At 45.2% G+C, this 20,202-nt stretch overlaps 1 protein-coding gene across 1 annotated transcript in view; it reads right to left on the bottom strand.

Moving 5' to 3' along the window:
• LOC147724112 (ras-related protein Rab-10-like) overlaps positions 1-20,202 on the bottom strand; it is a 116,424-nt gene that overhangs the window by 71,630 nt on the left and 24,592 nt on the right. The window contains exon 3 of the mRNA XM_086965697.1: positions 5,019-5,157. Within this exon, the coding sequence (XP_086821823.1) occupies positions 5,019-5,157 (139 nt within the window). The remainder of the gene's footprint in view (positions 1-5,018; positions 5,158-20,202) is intronic.

A 20,202-nucleotide genomic window follows, 5' to 3' on the forward strand; every position in this document is an offset into this window, starting at 1 on the left:
TTGACTTATCATTGTTTACCTAGATTTCCTAATTCACTCTATGACAAGTAAAAAGGTCTAGTCGACCTGTGTCCGGGATTCTGGAGTATGGTAAGCTGACTCTAGAGGTAAAATCCCGCCTTTCCACAAGCAATGCATCGATTGGGATTTCAAAACCCAAAGATGTTGTCAACTGAGTACTAATAGAGTCCCAATAAGGTAGCAGTAGTGGACATTCGAAGAACATGTGTAGATAAGAGGCTGCATGCAGCCCACACTTAGGGCATGCCACAATAGAATCAGTTGCAAACTTCGATAGCCGCTCTGGAGAATAGTACGCCCTATGTAGCGTGAAAAGATGGTTCCTACGCAACCGTGCCGGCTTCACAGTATCCCACAAGATCTTAAATGAGGAATACCAGATGTTCAAGGTTTTTTCCAATAAAAGAAGAGCTCCCCAATGTCACGGGAAGGATGAAATCCCCGTCGGCCTCTTCCAGTAACAAGTTGTACAAGAACGAAATCTCCTTAGTTACTGGAAGTTTGACCATCATCAAGGTCAATATACTGCTATCACCTCACAATTGGAATCCACCCCAGACAGAGCCCTGTGCGTGGGACCAGCTTGCCATCTGTAGATATTTGAATCTGGAGAGACCTAGCCCCACTCTAGCTGATAGGTAATCCCAAGGTAGCAAGGAGCCATCTAAAAAGAGCTCCCCCCAAACTTCCAGGCTAGCCTCTCTCAAGGGTGTTGCCAAGCTATCAAGGAGCCACACTGGACAACCCGGGGAATCCCACAGTGGCAACCTTCCCGCAAAATACCCCACCTTTATGGTACCTCTTAGTTTAACCCATGTTTTTGTGAATCCCAACAAAATCTTCAACTTAACCTTTTTAAAAAACTTAGGATCTCCAAATTTAAGCAAAAAGCCCTGCTGGCCTACTCCCTCTCCTCTAAGTAATGCTGAAAACATGCTACCTACTCCCTACGACCACACCATCTTGGTCGACCGTGTCGAGCAGGCAGGTCTCAGGGGCCCTGCACTGAGCTGGATCCGCTCTTTTATCTCGGACCGCACACAATCGGTCAGACTCGGCTCCTTCTCCGCTCCCATTATACCCACCACCTGCGGGGTACCACAGGGCTCCTCGTTATCTCCCCTTCTTTTTAATGTTTACTTACGCCCTCTCTTGCACTCCTTGCGTCATGCTAATGTAACCATCTTCAATTATGCGGATGATCTGCAGCTCATCTTCCCCCTCAACAACACTGACTCAGTGGACGTATTCCAAAGAACCATGTCCCACATACTGAGTTGGATGAGCTGCAATCATCTGAAGCTCAACCCGGGCAAGACCGAGCTGGTCCTGCCCGGACAGAGCCCACTAAGCTGGAACCCTAACTTCTGGCCCACTAACATGGGAGCCCCCCCTACTAAATCCTCCGCGGTCAAAAGCCTAGGCATTTTTATCAGCGAGGATCTCTCGCTAAAAAGACAGGTTGGAGCGGTGGTATCTTCCAGCATTTTTCAATTGAAGAAAATAAGAAAAATTGCTCGCTTTTTCTCTTCAGCAGCCCTCACACAGATTGTCCTCTCCTTGGTTCTGTCCAGGCTGGACTTCTCTAACAGTCTTTACCTCGGCCTCCAAATTGGTGAGCTTAAACGCCTCCAGCTTGTTCAGAACCAAGCTGCCAGGCTGCTGCTGAATATACCCAGGAGGCAATCCATTAGACCTGGCCTTAAGCAACTACACTGGCTGCCTGTTGAGCAACGTGTGGCCTTTAAGGCTGGGTGTATTCTGTTCCGTTCTCTGAACGACTCTGGCCCTTCTTTTATCAGAGATCTTTTTAAAAAATATTGCCCCTCCCGTCACCTTCGATCCACCTACAAATCACTTTTGACTGTGCCTCCTTTCAAGAGGAAACGCCACGGAGGCGGCTGCTTCGACCATCAAGCTGCTGTACTCTGGAATTCTCTTCCTCTCCATATAAAGCAGATTGATAACATACTTAGCTTTAGGCAATCTCTGAAGACCTGGTTGTTTTCTCAAGCTTACTACTGATAGCACTGCTTGTCCTTTGACTGTCCTGTTTGGCTCCTTCTACAGCGCCATGAAGCCTCCGGGCGAACGAGCGCTTAACAAATTCCAACTAACATTGTAACATTGTAACGTTTGTCGGCATCTTAAGTAGCATCCTGGCATGGGAGAATTGAAACGCCCAAGCGTATAGCTGTAGGTCAGGTGCTGCCAGACCCCCCTTTTCTCTCCGGCGCCTTATCTTTTTCCATGCTATCCGAGGGATGCGATCATTTCAGATAAAAGAACTAATGTGGCCTTGAAGTTTTGTTAGGGTAGAAGGTTCAAAATGCAACGGGACAGTATTAAACAAAAAGGAGATTTTGGGTAAAATAGACATTTTAACGAGGTTAGCTCTACCCAGAATGGAAATGGGGAGCGAAGAACAAGACCTCATAAGTTTTTTACAATCTCTCGCCACAATATCGAAGTTCAACGGTGCGGTTTTGTCTATTTCCTTAACAATGGTGAGACCAAGGTAGCGCATAGAATGACTTAGTTGAGCCCCTGCCACCGGCTCAGCATCATTCCACAGCATCATCTCAGTTTTGGATGCATTGATTTGATATCCAGATATCTCACCATAGTTATGTGCCAATGCAATGACAGAGGGGAGTGCTGAACGGAGATCTGAGGTGAAGATGAGAATGTCATCCGCATACAGGGCTACTTTCCTCTCCCATCCCCTATAGATAAAAGACTTGATGTTGGTATTGTCCCTCAGCCGTTGGGCAAAGGGTTCAATATATAAATCAAATAGGAGAGGGGAGAGGGGGCAGCCCTGCCTGGTACCCCGAGTGATGTTGAACGGGTCTGACAATTCACCATTGACCAACAAAGAAGCCGTGGGGTTCCGATACAGTAGGATCACTGCTCTGCGGAAACCATCCCCAATGTTGAATTTACCCAAGACCCCCGACAGGAATGTCCAATTCACCCTGTCGATGACCTTGGTAGCATCCAACGTGATAACAGCTAGAGGCAAAGAGTCCGCAGTCGCCATATCGATGGCTCCCACCAGATCATAAGTCAGCTCGAAGAGCTGGCGACCCTTCACAAAGCCTCGCTGGTCCTGATGTAAAATACAAGGTGCCACCTCTCCCAATCTTTTGGCAAGGACAGATGCAAAAAGCTTGTAGTCCGAGTTTAGAATGGAAATTGGTCTGTATGAGCCGCAGCTCTCAGATGGTTTACCTGGCTACAATATCAAAGTAATTGAAGCGTCATTCCATGAATCAGGGGGAACAACCCCTCCTGGAAGATCTGATTGAACAACTGGGTTAGGAAGGGGACTATTGTTGGCAATAAGGCCAGATAGACCTCAGAAGGGAGGCCATCAGGGCCTGATGCCTTGCCCTTCTTACTATCTGCGATAGCTCTAATAACCTCTTCATTCATAATAGGTCTGACTAAGGTAACTTTCTGGTCAGGCAAAAGGGAAGGAAGGGATACTCCGATCAACCAATTGTCTACTTGCCTCGCCTCGATAGTTTTGTCCTCATGATAGATGTCTTTAAAACAGTCACGGAAGGCAAATAGCTGCGTGGTCGGATAGATGGAAAGGAAGATAGGAGACATTTTGCACCAATTTAACTAGTTTCTGACTGACCAGAGCTAGATCTATTCTTGACTGATGGTGAAACTTATAGTTGCGAAATGAAATGCCCTGTTTTAACCCAGATCTTAGTCTCCATATGTCCACATAACCAAACTCCCTCATTTTGTCGAGTAAAAAGGCCCTAGTTTTAGATGGAAGTATTGGTCTATTAGACAGGGATTTATCCAAATTAGGGTCCAAGACCACATTGAAATCTCCGGCCAGAATAGTTGGTTCCGGGAAGAGGAGGAGATGAGAAAACACAGAGCTCAAAGCTGATGGATCGTCCTGTTTAGGCCCGTAGTAGCCCACTATCGTCACCGGAGACCCAGCTATAACTACAGAGACAATGAGCCACCTACCCCCAGAGTCTGCGAGTTTATCAAATAGCCTTGCTTTTAAAGATTTTTTAAAAATGATCGCCACTCCTATGGTGTTGGAGTTTTGTGTGGTAGATAAACAAAAATCGACCCACCTATTTTTTTTAACGAGAGAAAGCATCTCATTTTCTGTGAGATGGGTCTCTTGAAGTATAAGTACCTGGGCATCCGAGTCCCGAAGGTACTGCATTATCTTCCACTTTCTTGGACTAGAACGCAGGCCGTTTATGTTCCAGGAAAGGACTTTTAGCTTATCCATATAAACAGTTTTCACTCTCCCCCACCCGAGTACCAACAACTAAGGCAAAAAAACCTCTAATACAAATGCCGACGTTTACCTCGAGACCTTTACCTCCCATAACCAAAAAGATAGCACCGAGCAAAAAATGAGGACTTTAAAAAAAAAAAAAAATACTTGCACCCCCCCCCCCCCCCCCTCGTGCCCCCCTGAACCTCCCCCCACCCCATAGGAAACCCTTGCTCTATCTATCTGGAATTACCAGAAGATAGCGCCCCTACTGAGTTCCTGTCCTAACTAACCATTCCCTTTTACATGTGCATAAGTGAGAGAAAGAGAAAACAGAAGAAAAGAATAAGTGCCCCTACAGGAAGGGAAACAGGACATAAGTTTCAAATTTTTACAATATTCTTACATTTTTTGAGGTTTCTTAATCCGAAGTTTTATCATTATTAATTACTCTAATAGCACCAAATAACCTCTTTTGCCTATGCTAACCTGTAGCCATATTTTTTCTCCCCATCACCTTTAACTTTACTCATGGCAGTAGCTATACTTTTTTTTTTTTTTTCTTCTCAAAAATACCAAAAATGACTAAATAAAGTGCGCATGAGAGGTCGTAATGTGTCAGGCCCCTGACACAGTTTAACTGGTCACTTTTCAGTTGCTGATTACTGTGTTCAGGTGTTAAAAATATATTAATACGTTGACACTTTTGATCAGTTAGTCGTGAAAGCCTTACCTGACGGATATCCTTCATCCAAGTTGTTATATTTTTAAAAGAATCTGGGTTTGTGATGTCATAGACTAGAACAAATCCTTGTGCTCCACGAAAATAACTTACACTTAGCGTGTGAAATCGCTCTTGTCCCGCAGTGTCCCTGTAATCATAAAACCAGTACTTTATTTAAAATTGCATTTAATACTTCTAAATAAAAAAGGTACATTTACTTGTAAATGCAGTTAACATGGGTATTTTTTCACCATAGTTCCTTGTGTAGTGGACATGACATGATTTACCCTCTTAACAGGGATGAAATCTCAGTGTTGACCAATGCCTCGCCATATTCCAAGTAACTGCCTCTTAATTACTGCTGGGTGAAGGACACAGAGTAAAACTACATGACTGCCCTGTCTAGTGTTTTAGGTTGAAGCCTGCCTGACAGTGCAGCACTCTAGTTGCTAAAGACTCACTGGGGACATGCATATAACTGACCAGGAAAACCAAAGCCTCAAATTGCCTTCTAGTTTCTCACTCTTATTTTCTTGCTTCCTATTTGATGGTTTTATTTGTTTTAGCCCGTACATCTGGTCTTTGTCCCATCTGTGCAGCACAGCCTGTTTACCATCTCTCTGACTGGCTCCTTATATTCTTTCACAAATGTCTGATTTTCAGGAACTTTTTCAGGTCTCGCCTTGGCAGCGCATGCGCATGCGCTGTCTCAGCGAGACTTAAAGTAATCTGTATGTTTGCTCAAACTCTGTAGAATTTATCCTGCCCCATGTAATTTGTTTAAGTTCTGTTGGTTGTTGATCCGATGCATCACTTCAGTTTTTATCAAAAGCAGCACCGACCAACTACTGTTTTATTTAGCTGTCTGTCTTTGTTAGTTTTGTTTAGGGACTACTTGTTCCTACTGCTATCCCCTTTCGGTGTATTCCACTGTCATCTGTTCTTGTATTACAGTGTTTCATGTCTGTTGTGGTCCCACCGTTATTATCTTTAAGCCACCGTATTTGCCCCCCACCGCTGCATGCCTCTTTTTTTTTATTATTTAGTTGCGCGATTTGCTTTCACTATTACTATTGCCAGATGGTAAAGCCCAGTGCCCCAGCCCCTTCCATCAGTGAGCACTGACAGGCTGACCTCACATAAAACTTCAGTGCTAGAAACAAGTGAGAGAAGTCAGAGTAGACCATACATGCTTCTAAAAATCGAAGAAGAAACAGTTTTTTAGTAACTGGTAAAACTATGGCGCAAGCTTTGTTTTGTAATTACATCCGAAGAAATTGAGTCAGCAATGCATTAGTAAACATAAGGCAACACAGGACCTTGTGCGGCAGCAGACTGGATCTCTTGTGCGCACAGCTCTGGACGATCTCTGCTGCTAGAGAACACTGATTACGTTTGCAACAGTATGGGGCAGCAAGTATTTCACTTTGTTTTCCGCTTGTTTTTCTTGTGTCAGTGATACCAATGGGTACAGTGTCCATCTCAGCTGCCAGTATTTTATTTTTTTGAGGGTTTAAATCTGTTCTGTCCCCCATACATACCCTCCCACCATGCACCCACCCTTAACCCCTTCTTCCCTTTTGCTTCCTAGCGCCCCCCCCTTCCCTCCTCGTGAGCACACGGGGAGGGTGTTATCTTTGTTACACAGCAGTGTAGGGCAAGCGTTTTCACTTTATATTTAAAGAGACGCACGTAGAGTCTCTTTTCCAGATCCACCCCTTCCACCCCTCACAATATTCACCCGCCACGAATTTACATAGGCAAATTGTAGCTGCTATCTGCTCAGCCCGTGTTTTAGGAATGGTTGCCTTTGCTCTGTTTTAACACAATTTTTTGTTCTTGTTCTGTTTTAACCTCTTTCCTCCGTCGACTTTCGCCTCCTCTTTTATTCTTTCTTGACTCCTCCTTCTCATACAATTCTTTCACCTTTGCCTCTCCACCAACTCTCTCTCACTGACACTTTATTTTCTTGCATTTCCTACTCAGGAGCTCCGGCTCCCCCACCATCTTTTCTGTACCCCCTGCTCCGCTTTTCTTCTCCTAGGTCACCCCCACCCCATCTCTTTCTCGTGTTTTTCTAAAACCTCATACATTTGCTGATGTGTGCTGCAATGGCTCTTTCTCGTAATATACACCCTCAATCCTGTCTCACCTAGTCTCCTCCCTTCCAGACACTCACGTACTGCTCACTCAATTGGACAAAAACGTCCCTGTGATAGCTTCCATCAGTCATACATATTGTAGGTGTGTTGCAAAGCACCTGACGGACCCGAACGGTAGCTTCTGAGCGCGGATATCTACACTTTTATTTCTGTTTTGCCAGTAAACAGTCGCATAGCAAGGAAAGTTCCTCCAACTGCAAGTGTCTTAGTTCTAAAACAGACCTGATTAGGGTGCAGTGGTCTCCTCACGCGCCATTGCCCCGGTACCAATGCACCAGCTGCACAAGTGAACGCCCCAGTCCGTTCACTCTTCTGAATGGTTCTTTCGTTCTAGTGGGGTTTCATGACCTGGGACTTGACCGGTTGTGGGTACAGGAGACACTACCATGGGATGCCAGACTTGGGTGTGGTTGAACAGTCACAACAGCAGCCATGAGCAGCCAGAACTGCCTGTGACTCGACAGAGCAGTCATTATGGACATGCTTGAGGGCACCGCGCTTTATGTTGAACATGCACCTTTCACCAGAGAAGCACTGTCACAAAAAAGACAACTACAATCTACAGTTCCTGTGACAGCTCTGGTAGCAGGACATTCTGTGGAGAGTTGGTACTGATCTCATCTCAGCAGCACTCACTTTACCGGCCAACATCACCCTTGAGTGTGATCATATATATATCTTTAAGCTTCCCTGGTATTGCACCCACACAAATCTCAATCTGCCTGCAGCTGGGGAAATGACTTCGAGTTTAATTTCTTCCGGAGGGAATTTTTACTTTCCCAACTACGTGTCAGTCACAAGAAACAAGTGTTGTGTTCCTGACCAACTGTGTTTAAAGTTGCTCAGAGCAAAAAGCGAGGCAGGACCACAAGCACAGATCTTCTAAAGTCAGGTCAGATCATGCAGTAGATCTTGCAATATGAGGCAAATATGGCAGAGGGGGGAATTAGCAAAACCTAAGGGGATGATGGACAGAGTGTTGAACATTGCAAGCACTCACCCACCAGTCAACTGATCTGGGTTTAATCCATCATCATTCTTTAGCTCACTCCACCACCCAAGTTCAGACATGGCCATATGCAAATCAGTCTGACCCTGTGCCTCATGGGAACAGTCCAGCCCGAACCGCCAAGCCATGTCTTCCCTGGACCGGAAACAAGCATCCTGGGACCGGTTTCTGGCTAATCAGCCGTCATCAGCCAGGCTAGCTTGAATCCAGTGGCAAAGTTCAACACTCCATTTTGGATTTGCAAATATGGTAGAGCCAGAATTATATAGAAAATATTTGCAAACTAGGATATATTGCTATTCATGTTTGAACTGCTGTTGTGGAAAAAGGGAGAAGTGCTGATAACAGAAACTCCATGGCTCGGAGACAAATGGATTGTGCTTCCACATTTTGTCGCATTTAGAATATTCTGTGACTAAAAGCATATCCCACTTTCTTAATTTATTTTAATGTCAATAACTCATTATAACCTTAAATAATCATGTTCATCCATTGGTTGATTAAACTGGTCAGTGAAATGCCAAACAAATACTAAAAATTGGAATGGTTGCGCATTCTAGCCACACCTCTGGCTCCGCCCACTGACCCAATCCTTGGGTTATTCCTGCCCTCTGATTCTCCGCCCACAGTTCCCCTACTTTTTTCCCCCCACTTCAACCACAGGTTTGACTGCATAATTTATGTAATGTACACATACTACCGTTGAGGGTTCCAAAATCTCCCCTGTCTAGGGTGAGGCATTTGCCAAAGTTCACACATTCTTATTAGGATGACGATTATTATTATTGCGCAATATTCACCATGTAAGGGCCTCTTGGCGCTATTGCAGACTTCTCCTATGCTCCGCTTTCAGGCAAGTTGAACGTCTCTGTGGTCTAAGTAGCGAAAAGCCAATTTTTGACCTTGTTTCCATGAAATGTCTAATTGGTATTGATATTGAGAGACATTTATATAGCGCATGGCTACCCGGAGGCATCCCTGCGCTGACAGTGGCAGCAGTGCGAAGTTCAATCAGTTAGGAAAGAGAAATGTTTTCAGGGATCTACGAAAGGAAAGGTGGTTGGATTCTGTTCGCAGGTGGAGGGGAAGGGAGTTCCAGAGTCTGGCAGCCTTGAATGAAAATTGTCGGCTTCCACTTCTGGCCTTCCTAATCCTAGGAATGATGGCCAGGTTCATAGTTTTGGAACACTGTCAGAACCCGTCATTTGGACTCGCAAATATGTGGTTCAATATCAGCCCAAGATGATGCTAGGACCCCTGCATATACTTCATGGTCTGATAGGGTCCGAGCCTGGAGAGACAAAATGGCCGCCACAGTGCCGTGTTGCTGTGAGGTTGACGCTCTAGTCGTTTGACCTCGTTCTGATGCGGAGAGTACGAACGGAGCGCGAGCTCTGGAAACTACGCACTTCACCTGAACCGTTAGCGAAGACGAACCTGTGTGCGTAGCTCTGGTGAAATCCTTGAATCCTTAGTTCTTAAATATCCCTGTTGTAGTACTCCATTTGCGGTTAGCGCGAGTGTCGAGGAAATGTTGTTACGGCGCATTAATTCAAGCGCGTAGCAATTCTTTCCCCATTCCGAGTTCGAGATTCCAGTTGTGAAGAAAACCCTGAAGCGTCGTTCGAGAGGAGAAGTGAACAGTTCATAGTTTCCTGAGGAGAGAAGACCCAGCGAGAGAGAGACCGTCAGCGAACTGAAAGCTAAGTAACAATTACCTGTGTTTGGCCAAACTGAAGATTATCAACAGTAGTGAACTTAGTACGTCAAACGAGAAAAGAACTATTTTCTAAGTATCTTTTGAGAGAAAAAGAAAGAACAATTACATGAACTTTGCACAACCTTGAAGTTTGTCACCAGAAGGAATAAGACCGCAAGGCACTCCCTGTAGTCCTTGGCCAAGACAGATGAAAACCTATCAATAAGGAAAAGACTTGGCTGAGAGCTATCCAAATTATTGCAATTCTACAGAACCCAATTACAGTGCTATCGACTAGTTAGTGAAGTAAGTATGCTCTAGATAATAATAATAATAGATAAACAAATAGAGTAGTACTAGGAAGTATCTAATCCATTTGTCCTTGTCTTCCTATGCAGTGACAACTGACTAGATGAGAAAAGCATAAATAATCCTTAAGAAGAGAAGCAAGGTCCAGAAATAGTAAAGTGAGTTACCAATGTTAAACCCTAGAATTCCAGAGTCAGGATAGGAGAGTAGGGAAACTAATGGTGTGCTCCTATTTCAGGTTTCTAACTTGCAGACACCCTGAAGGAAGTAGTCTGAAGAAACTTTCCGGACCAGTCTCTTCTCTGTTTATTATTTTATCCACACCCCCTTCCCGGAGGATGATGTAGGAAGGTTCTATTAAGACCTGCCGGCATCGTCTCTTGGGATTTGGGTATTAGCATCTAGTTCCCGAGCCAGAAACCATCTCAGCTCCTGCGCAAGTGAGAGTCAAGGATATATATACATATCAGGTAATTGCTTGGAGCCCTGACAAACAAGGAGTTCTATTGGGCTCGTAAGGCTGGATAATACTGGGAAGAATGGAGGGACCGGATTTAGATAAAGATTTGAACTTCACTCTCTCCTGGACTGGCAGCCAGTGGAGTGTTTTCAGGGCAGATTTGGCGGAGTGGTATTTGGGAATGCCCAATAAGAGTTTTGATGCCCAGTTTTGAGTAGTCCAATTTGGAGAGAGAGGCAACATGAGTACCCAGGTAGAGGGCATTAGCATAGTCCAGCTGAGATAGAACAAGGGCCTGGACCATAATTTTCCTGGCCTGAAAAGGCAAGAGAGGAAGGACCTTCCGGATGATTTTGAGAACTACATAACATGAGGCAGCTATCTTCCGAGCCTGAGTTTTAAATGTAAGTTCCTGATCGATCCATACACCCAGACTCTTTAACTGGGTCTTAGGAGAAGGGAATGGACCCAGGGAAGCAGGCCATATTTCAATCAGATCATGGGGAGGATGATTGCCCAGGATCATAATTTCGCTCTTTTCCCCATTCAGTTTTAGGAAGGAGTCGCTCATCCACGATGGGATTTCTTCCAGGCACAAGCGTAGACAGGGAGAGGAACTTTCGGCTCTATTAAGCCCAATCACCAGTTGCATATCATCTGCATAGGTAACTATGTGAACTTCAAAGGGTAAACTGCCTCTGCGAGGGTGCAGGTTTAAGCATTAAACAAGGTGGGGCTTAAGAAAGATTCCTGCTGCACTCCACAGCGGAGCGGTGCCCGTTTGGAGGTGACTTCATTGTCAAAGACTTGGAAGGATCTGTTGTTCAGGAAGGAGTGTATGCACACAAGAATTTTCAATAGGGGTCCTAGGGAAACAATATTTAGAGACCAGGCAGTGTCCTATCCCCAATCTACAACTGAAACAACAACAAAGGGATCTGCCGGTCTGTGAGCGTCAAGGCAAAGAAAGACAAAGACACACACTTTCAGAGTTAATGCAAACCCATACTCACTGAGACAAAATGAATCCCATCAGCCCACCACAGTGGTGGAGCATCGTCATATGGGAGTGGTTGTAGATTGTGTGACTGGTGTGGCCCACACCTATCCAGGGGGACAGCTACACTTCAGTCATTACTACTTAATACTCCAACCACAGTTATATTGTAATCAGTGGTGCTGATAATTTGCAGTGCAAAACAATTTAAAATTGACTACTAAGACACAAATAACTTTAATAGACACTATCTTAGTTTCAAAGTTAAAACCAGACACTGATAGTTTGAAAAAAATAACTATCTAGAGCAATAGAGACACAGGTCTACATGTTTCAGCCATAGAGGTGTCACTAACCAGGCTTTCTACAGGACCAAATAGAGATTACGCTACTGCAAATACTACGATAAACTGTGCAAAAAATTATATTAAACCCTGAAGTAATTAGTACGATACATCCTACCAGTGTATGTGACTCAGAATTGAGTATTCATATGGTTTAAAACCGGAGGTGTCATTTCTTTCCCCGCTTTATGTGGGAGTACGCCTCACCTCACCTGGCATCTGCTCAGTGGATAAGGCCCCGCTCTGTCCGTCGGTACCTCACGCTGTCGCTGAGCCGAAGGGTCCCTTCCGCTGGCCAACACGAGGGGCAGGGGTTTTGGCCCCTGGACCCACGCGTCCGCTCGCGTCCGGGCCTCCATCTGTTTTTACAAGCCTCCGGCAGGAAGTGGGGTAGTTGGGGAAGGAGTTGCGTCCCTCCGTACAAGCGGCACACAAAGCTGTGATGGACCAGGGAGGCGAGAAACGGGTAAGATCAACACTTAAGGATGTGCTAATGGGCCATATTATTCTGAATATTAAAGGGACAGGTTTTTTATTATTTTTCGTCAAGTGGACACCCTCTCATGAGGCTTATTAATACTGGCTTCATGGATAATTTAGTTACTACACTACATCCTTATGAATCGGGTTCCAGAAGTGGTTTGTGGCAGCGACTGGAGTAAGAAGTGCCTTGGGTGCTTGGTAGTGTCCTTACACTGTCTGCCAATGGTGGCAGGGTCCACGGAGTGAGACGTGAGAAGTTTGTGCTGCTACTGAACATGGACATCTAGAAGGGAAGTAAAGCCACTTGCCCGTTAAATTTGCTGCAACCCTGCTGAGAAGTACTGGTAAGGGTTCAGATTAAAGAGTGCAGGTTCTCAATACCTGCCAATTTAAAGTACCGGCTTCAGCTAGAAGTTAGAGCTTAATTTGTAAAAACTGGGAAGAATGGAGGGACCGGATTTAGATAAAGATTTGAACTTCACTCTCTCCTGGACTGGCAGCCAGTGGAGTGTTTTCAGGGCAGATTTGGCGGAGTGGTATTTGGGAATGCCCAATAAGAGTCTTGATGCCCAGTTTTGAGTAGTCCAATTTGGAGAGAGAGGCAACATGAGTACCCAGGTAGAGGGCATTAGCATAGTCCAGCTGAGATAGAACAAGGGCCTGGACCATAATTTTCCTGGCCTGAAAAGGCAAGAGAGGAAGGACCTTCCGGATGATTTTGAGAACTACATAACATGAGGCAGCTATCTTCCGAGCCTGAGTTTTAAATGTAAGTTCCTGATCCATCCATACACCCAGACTCTTTAACTGGGTCTTAGGAGAAGGGAATGGACCCAGGGAAGTAGGCCATATTTCAATCAGATCATGGGGAGGATGATTGCCCAGGATCATAATTTCGCTCTTTTCCCCATTCAGTTTTAGGAAGGAGTCGCTCATCCACGATGGGATTTCTTCCAGGCACAAGCGTAGACAGGGAGAGGAGCTTTCCGCGCTATTAAGCCCAATCACCAGTTGCATATCATCTGCATAGGTGACTATGTGAACTTCAAAGGGTAAACTGCCTCTGCGAGGGTGCAGATATAAGCATTAAACAAGGTGGGGCTTAAGAAAGGTTCCTGCTGCACTCCACAGCGGAGCGTTGTCCGTTTGGAGGGGACTTCATTGTCAAAGACTTGGAAGGATCTGTTGTTCAGGAAGGAGTGTATGCACACAAGAATTTTCAATAGGGGTCCTAGGGAAACAATATTTAGAGACCAGGCAGTGTCCTATCCCCAATCTACAACTGAAACAACAAAAAGGGATCTGCCGGTCTGTGAGCGTCAAGGCAAAGAAAGACAAAGACACATACTTTCAGAGTTAATGCAAACCCATACTCACTGAGACAAAATAAATCCCACCAGCCCACCACAGTGGTGGAGCATCGTCATATGGGAGTGGTTGTAGATTGTGTGACTGGTGTGGCCCACACCTATCCAGGGGGGACAGCTACACTTCAGTCATTACTACTTAATACTCCAACCAGTTATATTGTAATCAGTGGTGCTGATAATTTGCAGAGCAACACAATTTAAAATTGACTACTAAGACACAAATAACTTTAATAGATGCTATCTTAGTGTCAAAGTTAAAACCAGATACTGATAGTTTGAAAAAAATAACTATCTAGAGCAATAGAGACACAGGTCTACATGTTTCAACCATAGAGGTGTCACTAACCAGGCTTTCTTCAGGACCAAATAGAGATTACGCTACTGCAAATACTACGATAAACTGTGCAAAAAATTATATTAAACACTGAAGTAATTAGTACGATACATCCTACCAGTGTATGTGACTCAGAATTGAGTATTCATATGGTTTAAAACCGGAGGTGTCATTTCTTTCCCAGCTTTATGTGGGAGTACGCCTCACCTCACCTGGCATCTGCTCAGTGGATAAGGCCCCGCTCTGTCCGTCGGTACCTCACGCTGTCGCTGAGCCGAAGGGTCCCTTCCGCTGGCCAACACGAGGGGCAGGGGTTTTGGCCCCTGGACCCACGCGTCCGCTCGCGTCCGGGCCTCCATCTGTTTTTACAAGCCTCCGGCAGGAAGTGGGGTAGTTGGGGAAGGAGTTGCGTCCCTCCGTACAAGCGGCACACAAAGCTGTGAAGGACCAGGGAGGCGAGAAACAGGTAAGATCAACACTTAAGGATGTGCTAATGGGCCTTATTATTCTGAATATTAAAGGGACAGGTTTTTTATTATTTTTCGTCAAGTGGACACCCTCTCATGAGGCTTATTAATACTGGCTTCATGGATAATTTAGTTACTACACTACATCCTTATGAATCGGGTTCCAGAAGTGGTTTGTGGCAGCGACTGGAGTAAGAAGTGCCTTGGGTGCTTGGTAGTGTCCTGACACTGTCTGTCAATGGTGGCAGGGTCCAAGGAGTGAGACGTGAGAAGTTTGTGATGCTACTGAACATGGACATCTAGAAGGGAAGTAAAGTCACTTGCCCGTTAAATTTGCTGCAACCCTGCTGAGAAGTACTGGTAAGGGTTCAGATTAAAGAGTGCAGGTTCTCAATACCTGCCAATTTAAAGTACCGGCTTCAGCTAGAAGTTAGAGCTTAATTTGTCAAAAAAATCAAATAAAAGTGCTGTATGCCTACATACTTATAGCATATAGGTATACTTATAGCTGCTTCTCTGGTTTCATCTGTAATTCCTCATTCTAAGTCCTCTAGGCCATTCTGCTAGCTGCTTCTCTGGTCTTGTTGCTAATTCGTCATTCTAAGTTCTCTAAACAGTGCTGCTACTTGATTTTTTGGTCTCATCGGTAATAACTCATTCAAAATCCTCTACACAGTGGTGCAGCTGCTTCTCTTGTCCCAAGAGTAATTTCTCCTTCTAAGTCCTCTAGGCAGTGCTGCTGCTGAGTCTCTGTTCATAAGTCCAAAACACTCTAAACAAAAACACATGGGTAAAAGACATTGTCATTTACAACGCCAATAGCTCTACCTCTAAAACATGCGAGATCTATTGCATTGAAAATGAGTCCCTTGCTCACTGCACCATCAGGATTCAAGCAAGCCGGGCCGAAGACGGCTGTAATGCCAAAAACCGGTCCCCGGAAGCTTGTTTCCTTTCCAGTAAAAGAATTGGCTTGGTAGTTTGGTCTGCCCTGTTCCCATGATGCACTGGGCCAGGGACAGACTAATTTGCATGTAGCCAGGTTCTGAGCTGGGATGGTGCAGTGAGCTAAAAAACGGTGATGGATCAAGCCCGGATCTGTTGACTGGGTAGGAGTGCTCTGCTTAATTCAGATACTCTGTCCATCACCACCCCCTTTTCTGAATTGTTTTGTCCACCACAAGCGTGGAAGGGTATGCTCAGATGTGAGTCCCTTGCTCACTGCACCATCAGGATTCAAGCAAGCCGGGCCGAAGACGGCTGTAATGCCAGAAACTGGTCCCCGGAAGCTTGTTTCCTTTCCAGTAAAAGAATTGGCTTGGTAGTTTGGTCTGCCCTTTTCCCATGATGCACTGGGCCAGGGACAGACTAATTTGCATGTAGCCAGGTTCTGAGCTGGGATGGTGCAGTGAGCTAAAAAACGGTGATGGATCAAGCCCGGATCTGTTGACTGGGTAGGAGTGCTCTGCTTAATTCAGATACTCTGTCCATCACCATTCCCTTTTCTGAATTGTTTTAAAAAAAAGCACTCTACCAGATTATGTATTTCACGGGTTCTCTAGGTTTTCCAGCATCTTCCACCACATTTCTTTTCATAACATTATAAAAATGTAATTTCCCACAGCTTTGTTATTTGAGCCGCTCTTATGTACGCTTTCACTTTTATGCAGCTTTACCCTTCGAGCTGCTCTGCAATGCACTTTAACTGCATGTTGCGTGCTCTCTTGTTCCTTCGCTTCCACCCTGCGTCTCTGGGCCTGCTCCTGCTCTCAAGCCTCCAACTCCAGGAACAGGAAGCAAGCAGCCAAGCTCCATTCCCAAAGCAAATCACAATGCTGCAACGCAGCTTTGCGATTGGTCTGAGCATCACGACACGGCGCTCAGCCAGGGGCTGGAAATGGTGGCCACGTTCTCCTTGCAGGCTGTAATGGAGCCTGCATGGAGAATGGGCATAGTGTGCATGACAGGTTTGGGCGGCATGAGAGGGACGACCAAACAGTCATTGCACACTTAGAAGTGGGCAAACCATTCTTCCCCTGCTCCGAGAGCAGAGCAGCCCCACCCACCCGCAAAGCAGCAGGACATGTAGCATAAAATGTTAATAACTTTAAGTTATTATCATTTTATGTTTCTACTTGGCAAAGCTTAAAAGCATTGGGGCGACGTTCCTCTGCCATAGCAGAGCCATCACAGGGTACATATGCTTTTAATTTTAAGTTTATGACTTCTTTAGGGAAAAATTAATTTGAGCCTGTGGCATAACTCTGTGTTAAATCATATTTCAAACAAATGTAATTAGAACAATCGCATTCAAACAGATGTCTTTAAGAACGTGGAGTTACAAACAAATGCGACACGCCTTCACCCATCAGGTTCTGCTATTAGATTGTTTGCTTTATTTGGGGATTAGGGATCAGATCAGATCTCAGATAAAACAAATCCAACATCAAATATATTAATTGGTAGTGGCAAGAGTGGTACATGAAGTGTCAAACAAAAAGTCATACAATAATATTTGTCATTTTTAGAACTGTTGTCATGAGAAGTGGAGTGGAGAAGTGTGGCTCACTGGTTAGAGCAGGCAGACCCTGAAGCAGAGGTCAGACCCGGGACCAGGGTTCAATTCCCGACGCGGCAGGGTCTTGAGCTCTAATGTCCATGGACTCGATAATTCTCGCTTCGGTGCCTGACCTAATCATGGGTTCACACTCTGCAACTCTGGGCATTAAGCTTGCTTAATCTCCACAACGCCCCCCCCGCTGCGGGATGCCTGGCTTTCACCTTGGGGATGCCCTGTAGGGGCTATCTCACAGGGAAAAGCCAGGACAGGTTCCCAAGGCAAGCGCGGAGATACCCCTTCGGGGGTCGATTCAGGCGCTATATAAGAAACATAATAATAATAATAATAATAATAATGTTCTTGTTGGTGGATTGTGAGATTCCCCATAGCAGTAGTTAGATCCATCTGCCTGGTATTTGAGATGCTATTCATTTTAAAATAATTTGCCCATTCCTTCTGGTTCCTGCATACTCCTCTCCTAAATTACTCTTAAAGTTGCGTTTCTACGTATGACTATTATGTAATATGGGTGCAAGGTTTCTCATTGGGCTAGTCCAGTGCAGAACCAATCCTACTTTCTATTCGTCGAGACACCTAAAGGGCACAGTTCTAAAAGTAGGCTAAGTCTCCCTCACATGATGTAATCCACCTTACTTATCTGGATGCCACTTCTAATATTTCGGTACATTTATTCAACCTATTGTGCCTGTGCACGTTTTCGTCACGGTCAGAAGCCCTGGTCATGTGTGGCTGCATACGTTGTCCAAGAGTGCACGGTCAGACTTCATTGCCGGCCTGGTGTGGGGTGAAGTCTAAGTCACTATTCTAGCATCCCAAACCCATCACTCACTGATGGACCACTTTGTATAGTGTTTGACACTGCATGGGGCAAGTCTACCTTGAGTCTCCAAAAGAACCACAACTTGCCTATGGTGTCAGACATGCGATCCTTTGATGAATGAGAAGGGACACACAAAGGGTTGTTACAAGGGGGAGCAGCAGGGGCTGTTTGCTCCACACCTGCTCTTTGCAGGGTCTCGCTGCCACTGATAAATTCATTTATATATAACAAAAGTAGGATAGGCCTGCCGTTGTGACATGCTCATGATGAAGTAGGTATCAAACCACCACTAGATGGCAGCATAAACTGGTACTGCCTCGAAATACGTCCAAGTACATTGTTGTCCTTTTTAAAAACCGCCCTCATGCCAACAGAGGCGCCCCAAGGCGCCCTGCAAGACGTAAGGGACCCAGGCCTCACACAAGTTTCTGGCAGGCCTGGACACAGGCTTCAAACTCCTTATTTTTTTCAAGAATCTTTTTATTGAGAATAGAAAAGGGTCCAAGGGAAGGAAAGGAAAAATAAAGTGGATATACAGTAAAACAAAGCATTACTGCACCGAATGACAACACAATTTAGTTAAATCAGGTGACAATTTGATTGAATGACACAGCATTATTGATTCGTGAGACTTTCCCCTCCTTCTGTATCTCCGGCAAGCAGGGCTTTAAGTGGGATGAAAAAACTGGGGGGTCTCTCAAAGGGGCGTGGTCAGTGTAATTAGGGGCGTGGCTTTAAATCACTTACGCAAAAAATCTGTGCTTAGCATAGTGTACTGCCCGACTTGTATTTTGCTGTTTCTGTCATTGCATCTAGATATTTGATATACGTAACATCATACCTACATTAAGTAAGGAATATTGGCTTTGTCAATGGTTATTACTTGCAGAAGATAAATAAGCTGCAACTATGACTTGTATATAATATTGACAAAGCTTCCAATTAAATCCCTGGTGACCCTACCACAATGTTGCTGCTCCTGAGTTTCAGAAAGAGAAGGGAAATCCAGAGAGAAAATGACTCTTAAAGGATTTCCCTTCCCCCACAACGCTCACCTGGCATAACGTCATGCTGTAACTTCTCTACTGCTGAGAAGTGAGCAGTGTGAGCAGAGCACATCCATGTGCCTGCTGTCTCGAAACAGGTCTCTATCAGGCTTTGTTTTGCGCCCTGGCACTTTTTTCCGGACTGCAGTGACAGCAAACAGCTGTCACTGCAGTCTGGGAAGAAAACGGACTGCTGTGTCAGGGCTCAAAACGGAGCCCGACAGAGACCCGTTTCGAGGACCCCTGAAAAAACTGCCGGTGCTCAGAACCCTTGAGACCCGGCCCACTTAAAGCCCTGCCCACAGGTCTCCTACCACTCTTCTAGGGGGCTGTGGCAGTGTACACAACCCTCCCCGAACGTCGTTCCATTTACCCCACACTCTCACCCATTTCCCGGGGCATCCGCTATTTGTGTAAACCGTCTTTTCTGCCACCATATATGTGGCCATGTCCTTTTCCCTGTCTTTGAGGCGTGGGGGCGTTGCCACTCCCCAATTGCGAGCTATGTTACGTTTCGTGACAATCAGGCCCAACTTCATCCATATTTTGCCATTTGTTGTAATGGTTACTTCCTCCCATATGTTCAGGAGGCACCATTTTGGCATTGGGGTTATTGAGGTTTCCCATGTTTCATTCATTTTTGTTACCTACAGCAATCCAGTAGGATTGTGTGACAGGGCATTCCCACAGAATATGGAAGAAGGTGCTCCTTTGATGGCACAAACGGCAATAGTTCTCAATGTGTGCTCTGCCCATTTTCAAGAGTGTAGTGCAGGTGTAATAAATAGATCCTGTGCAAAATTTTGAGTTGGATCATCCTGAATCTGGCCTTAATGGCTATCTCTCTAGGTGAGCCTAGCGCCTCCGACCATTCATCGTCATCTAAGCCACCTATGTCTGTTGCCCATTCGTCTCATAATTGTAAGAGTGTGTCGGGCAGATTATTTGTTAGTTTTCTTTACATAAGTGAGGTCGCTTTGCGAGTCATGTACCCATTAAACAAACGTTCTTCAAGTGGGGAGTATTCTGGAAGTTTATCACCCTTGGGAATTGCCTATTGCCTATTGTAGTGCGTGCCTTAAAATTCTGAGTCTGCTAAACTGTATTCCATA

This window comes from Lissotriton vulgaris, chromosome 4_1 (assembly GCF_964263255.1).
Source record: "Lissotriton vulgaris chromosome 4_1, aLisVul1.2, whole genome shotgun sequence".
NCBI lineage: Eukaryota > Metazoa > Chordata > Amphibia > Caudata > Salamandridae > Lissotriton > Lissotriton vulgaris.